This window comes from Artemia franciscana, chromosome 14 (assembly GCF_032884065.1).
Source record: "Artemia franciscana chromosome 14, ASM3288406v1, whole genome shotgun sequence".
In the NCBI taxonomy this organism is placed as follows: Eukaryota; Metazoa; Arthropoda; class Branchiopoda; order Anostraca; family Artemiidae; genus Artemia; species Artemia franciscana.
The window spans coordinates 25569830-25588580 of NC_088876.1; the positions used below are offsets into that span (position 1 = coordinate 25569830).

The 18751-nt window shown below is 35.6% G+C and overlaps 1 protein-coding gene across 2 annotated transcripts in view; it reads left to right on the plus strand.

The window, feature by feature from the left end:
• The first annotated feature begins 629 nt into the window (after window positions 1-629).
• Window positions 630-18751, plus strand: part of LOC136035497 (importin-9-like) — an 82823-nt gene continuing 64701 nt past the window's right edge. Inside the window, exons 1-3 of one of the 2 annotated variants that reach the window (XM_065717326.1) lie at window positions 630-919; window positions 4268-4411; window positions 16546-16712. In XM_065717326.1, the coding sequence (XP_065573398.1) occupies window positions 721-919; window positions 4268-4411; window positions 16546-16712 (510 nt within the window). In that variant the 5' untranslated portion in view covers window positions 630-720. The remainder of the gene's footprint in view (window positions 920-4267; window positions 4412-16545; window positions 16713-18751) is intronic. The other variant, XM_065717327.1, reaches the window with a different exon arrangement.

Genomic DNA, 18751 nt, shown 5'->3' on the forward strand with positions numbered 1-18751 from the left:
GTTTATTCCTGGTCCCAAAAGAATGAAATAGGGTGCCCTTTTTCGTTGTTATGATTATTTTACTTTTATTTTGATATTACTAATATAATCATGTCTGTCTGTACTTTCTTTTTCTGCTTTCAAAAATGTGGTTAAATTCTCTCTACGATTGAGTTTTTCAAAAGTATTTTGTAAGCTCCTATTTATCGCTCACTCTGTTTTAGGTTCCCCACTTTTCAACATTTCCAACTGTAAATAAGTTGTTATAAATGATTATAAATGTGAAAAGATGGAAACTGGCTGAGATACTTCTTCATACTATTAAGGGGCACTGACTTAGACTTTATTTAATCATCTATTCTGACACTGATATATTCTCTCAATAACTTTTTTTTAGTAGTCTCTTTAAAATTTCAGTAAACCTAACAATAAAAAAGCAGAATCGTCACATATCAAACAAGGCCAAAATAGCATTATATTGGGTTATAATTGAGGTTGAGGTGCAAAATAGCATTGTAATTAGAACCCTCTTCCTGCCAGGTGAAACTTGTGTACATTTAGGAATGTACACAAAAGTGAATGTCAAGCACAGTACAATTTTCGTTGTAATTTCTTTATCTTTCGAATAATTCATAGGATTTTATTGTAATATCTCTCTATTTCAGAACACTATATGAACTATGTCAACACCTTGAAGATAGAAAACAAACTGCCGAAATATTGCCATATCTACCAACAGTAATGAACACTCTAGTTGGTATACCTAACCAGTATCCCGAAGAGGAATTCCTCCATCTGGTCTTAGAAGTATTTCCAAGATTCATGGCACTCGATCAAGCATTCACTGCAGCAAGCGCTCCAAATTTTCTACCTTTTCTTCGAGACGTGTTTGCTGCGGAAACTAAAGGTTACGAAAACGGTTACATCTACCGCAGATCAGGTCTTGATCATAAAAACGTGCAATGTAGAAATAGGCTTTTGCTTTCTACCAGATTATGTTGATACCTGACAACCTATTCTGGTGGATATCGTGATTACAAATTCAGGCCTTTGTAGCATTGGTTCTTAGTACAAGAAAGACACCAGCGTATAGTTCTAACCAGGTTCGGTTGAGATCTAACAGCCGCCTCTCTTAGATGTCCTGGGGACGAATATTTAGATACCTTCTGTGTTCTTTCCTCACAGGTGGGATAAATCTAGAATCCCAAAAGGCACAAGGGGAACACCAGCTCCAACTCAATAGAAATGTTAAAACAGATCTTACAATCCCCTTCTTATAGACGCTCTGATAACAAGCATGTTGGAAGCATATCCCTCTCTCAAAGTTCGTTTTTGGGACCTTTTAGACTTATGACTTTGGTGCTACCTATCTCGGTCAACATGATATAGATTAATCCTGCTTGCTCTTCTATTAGACGTCCTAATAGCACAAATCTAAGGGCCTCCTTTCCTTGCAGAGGGCAGATTGTGCCCTCTGAGATTGGACAATCTCTTCTTGTAAATGCACTGATGGCAAGATCCAGATCCTGCCATTGTCAACCCATGATTCACATTGAAAATTGTAAAAGTTATTGAAATCGAAAATATGAACAATCCCCCAAAATTAGGATGCCAGGATTTCGTCATCAACTCTCACGGAATTATTTTATGAAGACTAGAAGAGGTGGATATTATCTATCTTAAGCCACCGGGGGGATAATCCTCTATTCATTGCAACCCCGACACGATCCCTAAGGTGTTGAACTCCAAAACTAGGACAGTTTCACCTAGTTTTAGTTTTGCTCCATAGTGAGGAAATCTGTTTTTGTTCTTAGGGTCTACTAGGAACCAGAAGCTGTTCTTGAGGAGGGGCAAAAGGGCCACTAATTTTCGTGTTATAAATGTTAAGTTTGTTAAATTTTTGTATTTTTTTAGGACGAATACGAATTTTGTATTTTGAGAAGGAATTTTTCTGTTTCGTTTCAAGATATCCAAATTGAAAAAAAATGTTTTAATCTCTATCTCTTACCATTTTAAGCTATACTAATTTCCAATAAGGGAAGGATTATTCACGCTGATTTTGAGATGCGTCTTCAAACTCGTCTGTGTTATTTTTTTGAACGTTATGTTTTAAATTATATGTTTTTTGGGAAGTACATTTATCCTGAAGAGGTATTGGAAATCTCCTTTTCAAAAGTTACGATTCTTTAAACTTAGAAAATTAACTTAGAAACCATTTAAAACTGTTAAAAAGGCTCAGTATTACTACAATTTTCAAATATTTAGAACTTTCTGTTGGAGTATTTTTCTATTGAAAACTAAGTTTCGTGTTTCATGCAGAACTAACATTTTATTGGATTTAACCGTTTGAAATATTTAAATTTGTAGATAGACCTCGTAGTAAGAGCAGGTGCTTTCCTTCTTACCCGAAAAAACAATAATAAAAAAAAATGATTAAGAAACTACCAATAACTGTTCCTGTCAATCACGAAAATCTGAAAAGCAAAACATTTGATCATCCTTTCTTTCTCTTTGGTCTCATGCTACATTTTTTTATTGCTGGTATTTGTAATTTCTCGGCATGTGACATCGGCTCTTCTATCCTTGTAAAATAAGAACCATGAACATCAATTTTCCTTTCTTTAAAATAAGTCCCGTCCTCTCGTCTCCCTCCCTGGAATATTTGAAATAGGGATATTTGATACCCCCTAATCTGCCTTGCCGCGTCTTCCATACGCCAGTGAACAGTTTTCTTTTAGAAACAACTACTTCGTAATTAAAGTATAAAACCCGATAAAAATTTCAGTTCTCACATCTTTTGTAAAACATACCACTCTTTTCAGCCATCGGAGCTGATTTGTCTTTTGTATTTGGATGCTACATAAGTTAGCTTCAGATTGGTTTTAAAGTGGATTTTTAAAGCTTTATTTGAAGATCACAACTAGTTTTGAAAGCTATTAGCAAAGTCCACATTTATAAATCACATAATTGATTAAACTAACAAAAGAAATAATTAAATAGTAATATTAAAACTTAAAATGAACAGAAAGTATTCCGGAAACGAAAGGGATCTTCATTTGGACAGGTCAAAAACAGAAAAAAAAAGTTTTCCTTTTTAATTTTCTCAATTATTCCTTTTCCCTTAGCAAGAATTCGATTGTAGGTTTGTTTTCTGTTTTATCTGACGGGTATTTGCAAGTTAAGTTTAACCTGACCTATGAATAAGACTTGAAATATGAATTCAGGCATGATCATTTAGTGAAGATTTGTATTCCGTCTTCACCAGAGATGGATTCAAAATCTCGTAGGGAGGGGAAATTTGGATGAACTTTTTTTCTTTATTTTTCTCGAAAGATCAGTTAAATTGAATTTTGAAAGGGATTTTAGGAATATATTCAAGTAGAAATGTTATTATTTTAAATTTGATTTCTATTAAATTATGTTTGTTTTTTCTTTGAATTGCTTGGAACCAAGTCAAGAACGGTAGTTAGGGCGTGCTGGACACTGCCTTTTTGTGAAGTTTTTACCCAGCAAAGCTCGGTCCCCTGATATTAAAACGTAAGACGAGGAGAAATAATTTCCTATAATGATTAGAACTTAAAACGTTTCCTGAATAACGAATAGCTAGTCAACCTTCGTTTTTTGTTGTTTCTTTTTACTGAAAAACCAGGCAAAGAAGAGAGTGAGTGTTTATTGCTAAAATTATGATTTTTGTACACAAAATGAGCCATGTCATAATATTCCTGGGACTGTTTATTCTTACATAAGTTTTTTTTCTATCATTATTATTATTTCGTGCTACCTTCAGTTTTATCGTTTATGGAATCCCAAGTCATTTATTATATGGAGCCCAGAATTATGATACTGTTTTTCAGCTTATGCACTTATTGGGGATGCCAATTGGAGGAGAAATTTCATCCCTAGAGTTTAAAAAATACTTTTCTTTATTTATCTTCGGAAAAAACGCTAAATCAAGAAAAATAAGAGGACATTTTTTTTCTTGTTTGAATGTGGGTATGGGGGATACACATTTCCAAAACAGGGGGGGGGATTCGCCGTTCACCATTGAGTTGTCTAAAATTCACTTCATCAAGATAAGCTTGTTCCCTGGTATTGTAACGAGGTGTAAATGAGAGTGAAATCTGTACCCAAGCCAATGAGAGGTTCAATTTACTGCTTGAAACCACCATTTCTTTTGGTTAAAGTTACGCTTATATAGTTGAGTACGCTGTAACCAAGTGTATTTCAATGCTCAAAATAGATACGCCTGAACTGGATAAGAAATATAGAACCTTTTTTTGCTTTTTAGATCGGACTATAATTGCCCGTATTGAAGAGATAATTGAAAAACTGGTGAAAATACCCGAGGTTCTAGCTAATATACAGACAATCCTGTTTCCTGCCTTAGTTCAACTACTTCAAGTTCGATCAAGTACAAATGGAAATTTAAAAGGTACGTAAATTGCTTTTTTCTTTCTCTTTCTCTCTTTCTTCCTCTTTTTTTTGAATATATTAAAAAGGCTTGTTATAATATCATTCGCTGATAAATTTAGCTATGGTTTTTTCTCCTCTTTTTCTAAAAATGAATTAATGGTGCATTCATCGTACATATTTTTTTTAAATTAACTCTTTTGTTAACATCGTCATAAAAAGATTTTTCAATTCATTTTATTCTGAAAATCAAAGAAAAACATTTGTGGATCTAAATGTATGATACTATTGTAGAGAAGCTTAACTAAAGATTTATATTTTTTTAAATTCTTTCAAATATGGTAGTGAATATGGTGATATACCATAGTGAAATACGGTATGAAAGTACTTATAGGGGAGTCAAGGGGCTTGGGCTCCCAAAATTCCCAAATAAACTTTTTTTAAGAGTTTAATGTCTTGTTCTCAGCAGTCCCCTTGATTTTTTGTTTGATAGTTCGATAATATTTTGGAAGTAATGCACTCCAATAAAATTTCTCTTTTTATAGATCTTTTATATCTGTCTAGGTCTAGATTCTTCACTTTTAAGATATTTCTCACTATCTTAGCCAAGAATTGTCATTCTTTCGGTAATTCCATCCCTTTGCTCGAGTCTCTGACAAGTCTTATTTCATATTTATGGTGATTACATTTGATCAGGTTGAAAGCTGCGTAAGCTTCGTTGCTTGTATTTGACTTGACAAGAATCAATGTTATTATTAAAAAAAAAACGTGCAATATATATTGTAAGGTATTTTAATGGTGAAACAAAACTGTCCACAATCTCTTTGTTATTTTTTTAAGCATTGCGTGCAGTTGGTGAAGATGGTGCTTTGACTCCTACCGTTCCAGTTGTTAAGTCAAGGGTAGTACTTATTTGGCTAATCTCGTTCCTTGCAAAATTAATCCAATCAAGGGGATTATTGATGAATGGCCATTTTTATCGCAACTTTATGTATCATTTTCCTTTTTTCACGTTTTTAAACACCCGGTAAAGATTGAACATTAAGGATGAAACAGATTAGCCCTATTGCATTAACGCTCGTTGCGATCAGTTTTCTATAGGGTGTAGGCGTATAAACGTTGTCAACTACGTTAGCCAACATGAAGAGAGAGAGAGAGAGAGAGAGAGAGAGAGAGAGAGAGAGAGAGAGAGAGAGAGAGAGAGAGAGAGAGAGAGAGAGATTATTTCCTTTGTAGCTTTATGAAATGAATCTACTGATTTTCCAACTGGTCTGTTTTCCTCAAATTCTAAACTCAGAGTTTTTTTTTATTCGTCTGTTTTTATGACGATCATCGAATAGAAGAGTTTTTTGCGTTTTGACAGTACAAATGACTTGACTGGCCTAGGTCTTGCAAAGTAGATTATTAAACTCTGCTTATAGTTTGGATTAGACACGAACAAGCTGGTTGGAATTAGCTTTAATGAAGGTAGTAGCATGTCTGGTTTAAACAATAGTATTGCAGACAGTTGAATGTGTTGGGACAGCTGCCTTACTACCAAGACGCCAACGTTGGTGATTCTCCTCTTCAGACACTTCTCTTTTTACAAAGACTTTGTCTCTTCGACATATCTAGGGCAGCTATGTAAAGAACTGGATATGAAATTTCTTAACTACTAAGGTACAGCATTTCAAATCCAATTTCTGTTCCCTCGTTTTATTGTTGATGTTGTATTAGCTGAGCTTGTGACAGAGCTAATAAATATGAGCAGTTCTGTTCCTTCTAGACTAGCCTCCTTGCGGAGCTAACTGTCTAACAAGACAAATAGAGATCTTTAGGCGAATCTCCTCATCCCAATAAAGCTTCTGAAACTCTTGGTGCTCGCAACTGCAACTTTTTTCTAACTGTATATTCACTCTTGATTTGTATTCTTTGTGGTAACAGACTGTAACTAAGGAGCAACTTGGCTCAATAGCAGTGGCGGATCCAAGTGAGGGGGAGCGGGGCGCGCGCACCCCCTCAAGAGGCTGTGGATTTGTGGTTGGGAACGTTTGTTCTGGTTTGGGTTGGGACGAAAGTTATTTTCTTGTAATTGGTTTTAATAAGTTTTTAATTATGAAGATTGCTTCTTTTTGCAAACAAATTTGAAACAAGGTTTTATTCACTTTGTGCGGGCTTTGTTAGATTTTACTAATATTGCATACCGCCAAAAAGTATTTAATTAAATTTAGGTTTATCAAGGGAATCCGTGCGTATCAAACAGTTCGTGGTAACGAACTGTAGGAAGGAGCGACCCGGCTCAATAGTAACAGAAACTCTAAAAAATGGAATTATGAAGATTGCTTCTTTTTGAAAACAAGTTTGAAACAAGGTTTTAGTCACTTTGTTCGGGCTTTGTTAGATTTTACTAATATTGCATACCGCCAAAAAGTATTTAATTAAATTTAGGTTTATCAAGGAAACCCGTGCGTATCAAACAGTTCGTGGTAACGAACTGTAGTAAGGAGCGACCCGGCTCAATAGTAAAAGAAACTAAAAAATGGAATTTTGATACCAATAGTTACATCAGAAGAATCGCATTTTAATGCTGATTTTAAATATACAAGTTTCATCAAAGAAGTTTCATCGAGATCAGTTATACCCATCAAAAGTTGCGAGCCTGAGAAAATTTGCCTCAGTTTAGAAAATAGGGGGAAACATCCCCTAAAAGTCATACAATCTTAACGAAAATCACACCATCAGATTCAGCGTATCAGAGAACCTTGTTGTAGAAGTTCCAAGCTCCTATCTACAAAAATGTGGAATTTCGCATTTTTTGCCAGAAGACAGATCACGGATGCGTGTTTATTTGTTTTCTTGTTTTTTTGTTTGTTTTTTCCCAGGGGTGATCGTATCGACTGAGTGGTCCTAGAATCTTGCGAGAGGGCTCATTCTAACGGAAATTAAAAGTTCTAGTGTTCTTTTTAAGTGGCCAAAAAAATTCGGGGGCACCTAGGCCCCCTCCCACGCTCATTTTTTCCCCAAAGTCACCAGATCAAACTTCTGAGATAGCCATGTTATTCACCATAGTCGGAAAATCTAATAACTATGTCTTTAGGGACGACTTACTCCACCGCAGTCCCCGTGGGAGGGGCTGCAAGTTGAAAACTTTGACCTGTGTTTACATATAGTAATGGTTACTGGGAAGTGTACAGACGTTTTCAGGGGGATTTTTTTGGTTTAGGGGGGAGATTTGAGGGGGTGGGGTTACGTGGGAGGATATTTCCATGGAGAGACTTCTCATGGTAAAAGAGAATTTCAATGAAGGGGGCGCAGGATTTTCTAGCTTTATTTGAAAAAACAATGAAAAATAAATATGATAAGTTGTTTCTACTGAAAGTAAGGAGCAGCATTAAAACTTTAAACGAACAAAAATTATTACGCATATGAGGGGTTTATCTCCTCGTTATACCTCACTCTTTCCGCTAAAGTATTTTTAGTAATTTCAACTATTTATTCAATTCATTCAAATAAAAAAAAAAAAAATATAACACCAATAATAATAAGGATCCTGGAAGCGAGCTTGTTGAGGACCATAACCACAAAAAATTGAAAATGAAGAAAAGAGAAAAAATAAAGCAAAAAAAACATGGGTAATTAAAGGAAATTGAATAAGAATTTAGAGAGTTATAATATCAAAATTTTAGTACATTGTTATACAGCGTGCGAAAACTTGTGGATAGCTCGACACTGGAGGGTATTATATTCCATTGAAGTATAGATTTATAAATGGGGGATCGCTGGGCGGAACTAGAGACACACTTAGGGACAATGAAGGAACGGTTGGATGAACGGAGACAGAGGCCTTCAGAATTATTAATATTAAAATAAGATAATAATTGAGGAGGAAGATTTTTATGGTGAGCGGAGTATGCAAGGTATAGATTTAATTTTTGATGATTTGTTCAAAAGGAATAATACCAAAATCGGAGTACAAGTCCTGGGTGGGATATAGTCGGGGCAGCCGAAAAACTGCTTTGATGGCACGGTTTTCGGCAGATTTTAATTTATTGGTAACTGAAGGAAAAGTGTTGCCCCAAACAGATCCACAGTATGAGATATATGGGTAAATAAAAGAGTAATAAATGGTGACAAGGATACAGAAGAAAATAATTCGCACGATTAATCATACTTACCTGTCGCAAAATTATGGCTATGATGTAGGACACATTTGTTGCAAATGATAGGGAGGAGTCTATGTGGACACCAAGAAACTTAGCAACTTCGACCTGTGGGAGGAGATTGGTAGAATATTTTAGGCCAAGTGCTTGCTGAGCTTCATTTTTTTTTTGTAAGGGGTTCGAAATAATACAACCTGACTTTTCTTGATGTTAATGGTCATGCAGTTAACTAGACACCACTCCTGTACTCTATTCAGAAGGGTTTGAGTAGAGGCGACGACGGATGGTAAATTAGGACCGGTGATGAAAAAGTTGCTATCGTCAGCAAAAAGTACTGGGTGCACTGATGGACTAAGGTCCGTAACCAAATCATTAATATAAAGGAGAAAAAGTATTGGACCAAGAACAGAGCCCTGTGGGACGCCCCTCCGGACAGGTAGAGGATGTGAAGTCACCCCGCCTAGACTCACACTCTGTACTCTACCAGAGAGATAAGAGCCAAACCATGAGAAAGGAACTCCACCAATCCCTGAGTTGTTGAGTTTACTTAATAAAACACTGTGATCAACCATATCAAAGGCCTTAGAAAAATCCAGAAATAAGCCCAATACAGTATTTTTAAGGTCAAGTTGGGAACGTATAAACTGTGTGGCGCCTATTAGTGCATGAGCAGTTGAAAATTTGGAACGGAAGCCATATTGATGAGGAGAAATCAACGAATCTGAAGAATGAATCCCAAATAAAAAGGGAGAAAGACGTCGGAATATAATTCTCTCGAGCACTTTAGATATAACTGGGAGAAGTGAGATTGGACGATAATTACTTATCTCAGACGGATCACCTTTCTTATGAATCGGGATAACAATTGCTGATTTAAATATTTCTGGGAAGACTCCATTGATCATAAGACAGGTTTGCTATGTGCACAATGGGTTCACAAACATAGGAAGATACTTTGCTAAGAAGCTTATTACTTATACAAAAGAAGTCAGGTGTACTACTATTAGAGAGACATTTGATAACTTGAAGCACCTCTTTACGATCAGTTGGAGAGAAAACATGGATCCAGGATTCTTGCTAGGTTGTACTGACTGGGAGAAGGAACAGGAGTTAGCATTTGGAATATTAGTGAAATAATTATCAAAAGCATCCGGTACTGAACTTGGGTCAATTAATCTGCCACTGATGTCCTTAAGATTAAGTTCCCTTTGTAATGAGAGATTTTTGATTAATAATAATTTTTTTTTGCTTCCCGGACAAGTTTGGTATATAAGTTTTAGCATTTTTTATAATTAGTCAGGTCAGTAACGTTACTGGTTTTGCAAGCTAACTTATATAGGTCATTATTTCGGTATGAAGAGATTATCAGGCTATTAGACATCCAGGGTTGTATATGGGTAGTTTTTCGGTTTGATTTACGAACTGGAAAGGTTGAACTGATAAGCTCACTCAGTCCCTGTGTAAAACCATTTGTGGCTGAGCCTTGGACCAGTCGAAGGATTTCAAACGATCCGTGAACCTGTTCATATTCACAGTATTATATATTCTATTGTACTTAGGGGTATTAGTTCTAAAGGGTTGAGTAGGGAGGGTAGGGAGAGATAGATTGGAAAGTGTTCTGACAGGTCAGAAAATATTCTTTTGGAGGACAGGTGGTTTCCTAGGGAAGTGGATACAAAAATGTTGTCAATTACAGTAGCTGTAGCCCTCACAGGATCAACTGTAGTAGGAAAAAGGATTATGGGAAGGAGACCACTTAAGGTGAATGTTTCAAAGAAGGTATCACAATCATTATTATTACTAACATTTAGTAAATTACAATTGAAGTCCCCAAAAACTATTGCCTTCTTTTGTGGTAAATTAATAAAACTAGAAAAATCATCAAACAGATTACAAAAGAAAGGGGTCATTACAAAGAAAGGATTCACAGTCTAATAGCCTAGTGAATTTCAGACTTGACCGGATGTAAAGAGAAATGCCGCCAGAGGACTTGGTTAATTTTCTTTCAATATGAATAGCTTGAAATCCAGGGAGGGAAAATTCATTCTTATCATCATTTTCTGAAAGCCACATTTCCGTTATTCCAATTACGTCGAAAGGGCAGTAACCATTAATTAAAATTAAGTCTTTAAAATTAGCCCACTTATACCGTATACTTCTGATGTTAAAGCAAATTACATTAAGTTTGGTCTCTTCCATTAGCTTAGGTTTCACATTTTTCACAAAATCAAAAGTGTCGAGATATTCACAGTTAATTTGGTTTAAAGGGCTATCGGGGCTAGCTAAGGGGCCGGTGGGCAAATTATTTTTGTCATCGTAATAGTTTAAAACAACATTATTACACAGTGATAAATTCGTGAGAAACGTAAAATCTTGTACAGTACACTTTTAAACATCCATTGTGGTCTGAGTTTCATCATCTCCTTGATTAAAATATTGGAAATCTTCTTCAGCCGACGAAATATCATTGGTGGTAATTTTGGACTGGGATGGAAAGTTTGCCGTTTTTTTCTTAGATTTCTTGCCTTTGACTAGGGCAGTGGCATCGACTACCGTCTTGGGGGTTGTGGCAATTTCAGAGCCTGCATTAATTTGATTTGCAGTTGAGTCTACAGGCTTAAATAGCTTTGATGTGGAATCTATGTCCTTTTTCATGGAGGATAATTGAGCCATAGCCGTTTCTAATATGTCATCATCTAGGAGTTTAATGATAGCTTTCTTCTTGATAATATTTTTTGTTTCCTCAGCTTCATTACTAACCTCAATTAAGTGACTGACTGTGAGATAAGTTGCAAGCCTTTGCCATTCTTGGCTACTTTTAGATGAATCTTTTGGAGGGCAGGATGTTGAAGTAAACTTAGGTAAGGGATCGGGGGACTGACTAGAACCTTGAGTATGAACATTATTTGTCTCTTTTGGAAATGATACTGTCTTTGCATCTACTACAGAAATCGTTGCTTGGCTTCTACTGGGTCGATGGGGTGTGGGATGCCAAGGGATTCTTGCAGCTGCAACTGATTAGGGTAGGTTCATTTCATCAGATGTTCTAAGGATTACAACTCGCTTTTGGTGAGCTGGGCAAGATTGTTTTTGGAGGGCTGTGTGTCCCTTGCGGTTACAATTTCTGCAGAATGGGTCTGACTCAGGGCATTCACTAATTGCGTGGCCTGTTTTCCCACACTTAAGGCAAGACGGATGGGACTGTTTGTAGTGTTTTTTGCCGTGGCCGTGGGCCAGACAAGTGGAGCATTCTAGGGGCTTGGGCTTATAAATCTTGTAAAAAAGGGACATCCGTACAAGAATATTTCTCCACTTAGCTCAGCTTTGCAGGAAATGAGGATTGAGCGGCTAGGGTGAAGAAAACGTTCTTTGTTTAAACTTAGCCTTATAGCAGTTGAAGGATTGATGAGAAGGCCTGAAGAATCTGTTAGTTCAGTTTGTATTTCCTCCACTTTTACACTGGTATCAACACCATACATCACATACTTGTGTAACTTTTCCACATCTTTTTTTGTGGCTAAAATTTTTGAGCCATCAAGAATTATTTCTTTGGATTTTGACAGGACATGGTCTGCCGCCTGAGAAGACGTAAAGTAAATATCAATAGACTTCCTGCTTGAAAACAAGCTCAAAATTTACCTTGGTGATCAGAAAGACAGCTTTCCTAGTTTGCATTATTCGATCTTTTGAAAAGCGTTGGTCATTGGTTTTCTTGATTGAGACAGTATAATAATTGGGGTGATCGTTAGCACTAGTTTCTGGGACACTTGAAGAGAAGGATTGCACTATAGTTGGTAAACGAGTTTCATCCTTTTTCCTATTTTTGCCAGGCGTCTCACCTCTTTCATTAGAGTTAGTTTCGGCTAAGGCCTGAATTCCTGACAAGTGGCTAACTGTTTTGGATCGCGTAGTTTGGGGGGGGGGGGGAAGGGGGTTCTAGGAAGAGTTTTATAGGTAGGTTGGAATGGCGACTGGCTAAGGGTTTCAGTGGGAGTATCCTTCTCGGGTGGTAGCCTTAGGGGCTTTTTTCCCGTCATTTATTCCGACGAGACACTGCAGATTCACAAACTGTTAATCAGTCTTAATCACAGTTCTTAATCAGCGATAACACCAATATATTCAATTATACACTAATAATAACTTACTTTGTATGAAGTGAGTAATCCCTCACAATTAAGTCCGCAAGTTAATTGCGCAATCTAACACAATACAGTACAAAAAGTAATCCGATTAGGTTCATAAGCTAGTTCCTTTTAGTTCAGATACTAAACTCATACTAAGTTCAGATACTAAACTCATACTGTTCAGATACTAAACTCATACTGCATATTATTCTACGGCCTTTGTGATTCAGAGGTCATTCTTAAGGAATTGGGACACAATCTAAGCTTTAGTGTAAAGAGCGAGGTATCGACGAGGGTTAAACCCCCTCATATACGCAATAAAAATATACGAATATAGAAGTTCGTTGCGTAAGTTAATTCGTAAGTTAGGCATATTTTTTACCAATGAAAACGTTTGTAAAAAATGAAAAGTTCTAGTTGCTTTTTTAAGTAATCAAAAACTTGGAGGGCAACTAGGCCTCCTCCTTCGCTTCTTTTTTCTCAAAATCTTCCAATTAATTGCAATTATTTAATATGCAAATTTTTTTCTAATTATTTATATGCGGAGAGCCAAGATCAAAACATGCATTAATTCAAAAACGTCCAGAAATTAAATGAAAAAAACAAGTTTTTTTTAGCTGAAAGTAAGGAGCGACATTAAAACTTAAAACGAACAGAAATTACTTCGTATATGACAGGGGCTGCCTCCTCATCAACGCCCCGCTCTTTACGCTAAAGTTTTCTACTGTTTTAAAAAGCAGAGTTAAGAGAAAGAGTCAAACTTTAGCGTAAAGAGCGAGGCGTTGAGGAGGAAGCAGCCCCTTTAATATACGAAGTAATTTCTGTTCGTTTTTAAGTTTTAATGTCGCTCCTTACTTTCAGCTAAAAATTTTTATTTTTTTTTATTTAATCTGATTCAAGGATTAGCAAGATTAGAGTTCTTCAGTTTGGGTAATTGAACTTGTTATTATGTCCTTTTTTAGCAGAATAGTATTAAACAAGCTAAAAGGGGGACTATGACAGTAATATATTTGCTTGCTGAAAAGTTTCTGGACTTCTGGTAGCTTTTAGGTGGTGCCCCAAACGAAAATCCTAAATGTACAACTAGATGGGCTACGAGTTAACTACTGAAATAGACAAAAATATGAGTTATTTAAGAAAACTTGTTAAGCGCGTCTAGGTTGTGAGTAGTTTTAAGCCCACCTAAGGTGTCCCTGCATATGCCCCTAAGTTAGCCAGATTATGTTTGAATACTATTTAAAAAATATATAATCAGCTTCTTTATTCAAGCTGACCTAGGTGATGTTTTTCGAATGCTGAAAATTATTGTACGAGCGTCGACTTCCCCTCTTGGCGAAACTGGTCTGTTTTCCTCAAATTCTAAACACATAGAAAGGAGATGGTTCTTTCAATTATTGGGAAAGATGGGGTTAAACGGAGGCGGATACAAGAACTAGAGTTGCAGAAGCTGCTTTATAATTACCAGCTTTCTGATCTCATAACTAAAAAAAAATCTTGCACGATCGTCGCTTGTTTCAACCAATAATCTGTTCCATAAAATCGTTGTTGAATAAGCGAGGAGGGTTGTTGATTATGGTATGCAAGAACGGATTATTGGACATCCATTGTTGCGATTTTTCGTCCCCTATCTTCTGAAGCCTTGGTACATTTTGCCATTTTTTAAACCAAGCCTTTTCTCCTAAGGCCTGCAAAGAAAGGAGAACAGTGACTCTGAGGCCAGTTCTCCTATCTCCTCTTGGAATTAGCTTAAAAATCAAGCAAAAATGAAACATGGCTAATAATTATGCAGCCGTTTAGGCTACAAGAATTAAAAACCCATTTTGGAATTTAAGGATATGAAATACAGTTAAATTTCAATAAAATTGAGAAATATGAATTAGTTTGTTAAGTTTTTTTTTAAAAAAGGGTCAAATTAGCATAAAGGAAACAGGAAATCAAAGGGAGGCTTTGAATAAAAAATCTCATATTCTGTATTTCAATCTCTGAAAAATATCTAAATTCTTTAGTTAAGAAATTTGTAAATTGAACCAACTTTTCAAGTTAATTTACCTAAGAAATTAGAACAATTTCAAAGTCAAAGCAGTAATAATTCCTTTCGTGAAATACACCAAGACACCTTAGAAGACAGAAGACACCTCAGTCACTCTGCCTATAATCACATTGTTTGACATTAGTTAGCAGTCCTGTGATAACTGTGTCTAGATTCCTGATGAACCAAATGATGAAATCATTAACCAGAATGCGAGGGCTATAGTGACAAAACCAGGTCGTTTTCTAGATACATGAGTCCAAAAGTATTCATGGTTGATGTTCAGTCCTAAAAAAAACAACACGTTCTATAAATGCTGCTTCCTATTTGCCAAATCTGAGACCAGTAAAGGCTCACATCAGACGCTTCGATGCCTAGTTTCGTAGCCATATACTGATCTCAAAGGTGCTCTTACTTGACTTCAAGCACCATGATGAAAGACATTATCATGTTGCAGCAGTACAAAAATCTATGATGTTTAGCGAAATACAAGAAGGAAAAAAAACATTCCGTTTTACAAGTAATTGAACTCGGAAAATCACAAGAAAATAATTAAAAACCAAGAAATGTTAAGATCAATCGTCTAGACTGTTCTATTTCTAGGGTTTTCAAGAACTAACTCTACGGGGTCTTCTTGCAAAAAGAGATCTCATTACAAAAAGTGCTTAAAATGAAGGAGTATTCAGAGAGTTGTTGTGATTGGTGATGGATTGAGGGAACACAAAATAATGAGAGCATTTCGAATCATCCGCTAAAAGCGCGAAATATGCGTCTCTTCCAGTGCAGAATGATGTCATAGATAGAGTAGGCAATGTCATTCAGGAAAAGTGAAAATTGTGAAGTATTTTTCGATAGTGGCTTATGAGATGAATGATGTAACTTCAAAAGAACAGTTTATTCTTGTCGTCTGTTTTTATGACGATCATCAAATAGAAAAGAGTTTTTTGCGTTTCGACACCCCAAATGACTTGACTGGCCTAGATCTTGCAAAGTGGATTATTAAACTCTGCTTAGAGGTTGGATTAGACACGAACAAGCTGGTTGGAATTAGCTTTAATGAAGGCAGTAGCATGTCTGGTTTAAACAATAGCATTGCAGACAGTTGAATGTGTTGGGACAACTGCCTTACTACCAAGACGCCAACGTTGGTGATTCTCCTCTTCAGACACTTCTCTTTTTAAAAAGACTTTGTCTCTTCTACATATCTAGGGCAGCTATGTGAAGAACTGGATATGAAATTTCTTAACCACTAAGCTGCAGCATTTCAAATCCAATTTCCGTTCCCTCGTTGTATTGTTGATGTTGTATTAGCTGAGCTTGTGACAGAGCTAAAAAATATGAGCAGTTCTGTTCCTTCTAGACTAGCCTCCTTGCGGAGCTAACTGTCTAGCAAGACAAATAGAGATCTTTAGGCGAATCTCGTCATCCCAATAAAGCTTCTGAAACTCTTGGTGCGTGCAACTGCAACTTTTTTCCAACTGTATATTCACTCTTGATTGTATTCTTTAGAATTCTTCAATTTGGGTGTTTGAACTTGTTATTATGCCCTGTTTTAGCCAAATAGTATTAAATAAGCTAAAAGGGGGACTATGACAGTAATATATTTGCTTGCTGAAAAGTTTTTGGACTTCTGGTAGTTTTTAGGTGGTGCCCCAAACGAAAATTCTAAATGTACAACTAGATGGGCTACGAGTTAACTACTGAAACAGACAAAAATATGAGTTATTTAAGAAAACTTGTTAAGCACGTCTAGGTTGTCGGTAGTTTTAAGCCCACCTAAGGTCTCCCTGCATATGCCCCTAAGTTAGCCAGATTATGTTTGAATACTATTTAAAAAAATGTATAATCAGCTTCTTTATTCAAGCTGGCCTAGGTAATGTTTTTCGAATGCTGAAAATTATTGTACGAGCGTCGACTTCCCCTCTTGGCGAAGAACTCCTGCAGCCACTGCCCTTGCTTTTGCGTGTTTTAGACGAAACTATTCATACCTTAGGTGAAAATGGAAAAACACTGAACATCACAACTATAAAGGTAATAAAAGAGTTTCTTGTTCAATGTTTCTGATACATCTATATATATAAAAATAAGTTGTCTGTGTGTTATGTCTGTCGAGTGACGTCATGTCATCATGTCGTCATGAAGTTAGTTGTCGTCATGTTTGTTATGACGATGACGTCATTAAAGGTATTTAAGAAAATCCAAGTTGTCTGTCCGTCTGTCTGTCTGTCGAGTGACGTCATTATATGACGTCTGAATTATTTCATCATATACCAATTAAAAAAACGAATGTATTCAAGCCGAAGTAGCCGAGCTGGTAAAGCGTTATGTTCCAGGTTCCAGGTCCGAGAGGTTCCAGGTTCGAACCTTGGCTTTAGCATTAATACAAAAGAAGAAAAAAAAAACTAAAAAAAGGTAAAAAGTACAAAAAACACTAAAAAAAATATTAAAAAAACTTAAAAACTAAAAAAAAATAAAAAAAATAAAAAAAGGTAAAAAACTAAAAACTAAAAAAGAAAAAAACTAAACAAAAATAAAAAAAGTTAAAAACTACAAAAAAGAAAAAAAAAACTAAAAATGAATAAAAAAACTAAAAAACTAAAATCCGAAAAAGAAAAAAAATTAAAAAATGAAAAAAACTGAAAAATAAAGGAGAAAAAGAAAACTAAAAACCGGGACACAGGGAATGTAAATGACGACCGGGACACTCAAAGAGAAATTACAGACTGGGACACTGGGACATAAATAACGATCGGCAGATATAAATGATGACCAGGACACTCAAAGATAAATTACAGACCGGGACACCGGGACACAAATGACGACCGGAACACCGGAACACAGGGAATATAAATGACGACCGGGACACTGAAAGAGAAATTACAGACTGGAACACTGGGACACAAATGACGACCGGGATACTGGGAATATAAATGACGACCGGGACACAGGGACACAACTACAAGAGCGATGCAGGGGGCACAGGGGGATATATAAATGACGACGGGGACACAGGGAATGTTCGATTAGCAATCACCATCAACAAAGCTCAAGGGAAATCATTAGAATAATCAGGTATAGATCTGAATACGGATTGTTTTTCCCATGGACAATTTTATGTTGCACGTTCAAGAGTCGGTAAACCTGACAATCTATTTATATGCACAGACAATAGGACATCGAAGAATATTGTATATTTGCAAGTTTTACGTAGTTAAAAACATATATTTATATATCTTTCTATATTCACAGGTGGGACACAGGGACACAACTACAATGGCGCGTAACGACTTACGCGCGCGGGAGGGCTTGGGGGGGCGCGAAGCGCCACCCCAACAGCTATTATATATATATATATATATATATATATATATATATATATATATATATATATATATATATATATATATATATATATATATATATATCTATATATATAAAAATAAGTTGTCTGTCTGTGGATGTGTGGATGGATGTGTCAGGTGACGTCACCTGAAAAAACTGGATTAGGTGACCTCAAAACTGAAAAAACTAAAAAAAGGCAAAAACTACAAAAAAAACTAAAAACTAATAAAAAAAAAATAAAAAAGCTAAAAAACTAAAAAAACTATAAAGGTAAAAACCAATAAAAAACTAAAAAAAAAACTGAAAAAACTAAAAAAAGGCAAAAACTACAAAAAAAAACTAAAAACTAATAAAAAAAGTAAAAAAGCTAAAAAACTAAAAAAACTAAAAAAACTAAAAAAATGTAAAAAAAACTCTAAAAAAAAGGAAAAAACTGAAAAATAAGCTAAAATAAAGGTAAAAACCAATAAAAAACTAAAAAAAAAAAGGAAAAAACTAATAAATGACGACACTCAAAGAGAAAGCGACCAGGACAAAAAACTAAAAAAAAAGGCAAAAACTACAAAAAAACTAAAAACTAATAAAAAAATAAAAAAGCTAAAAAACTAAAAAAACTAAAAAAAGGTAAAAAACTAAAAAAACTAAAAACTAAAAAAAAACTAAAAAAGGTAAAAACTAAAAGAACTAAAAAAGAAAAAAATAAATGACGACACTCAAAGAGAAAGCGA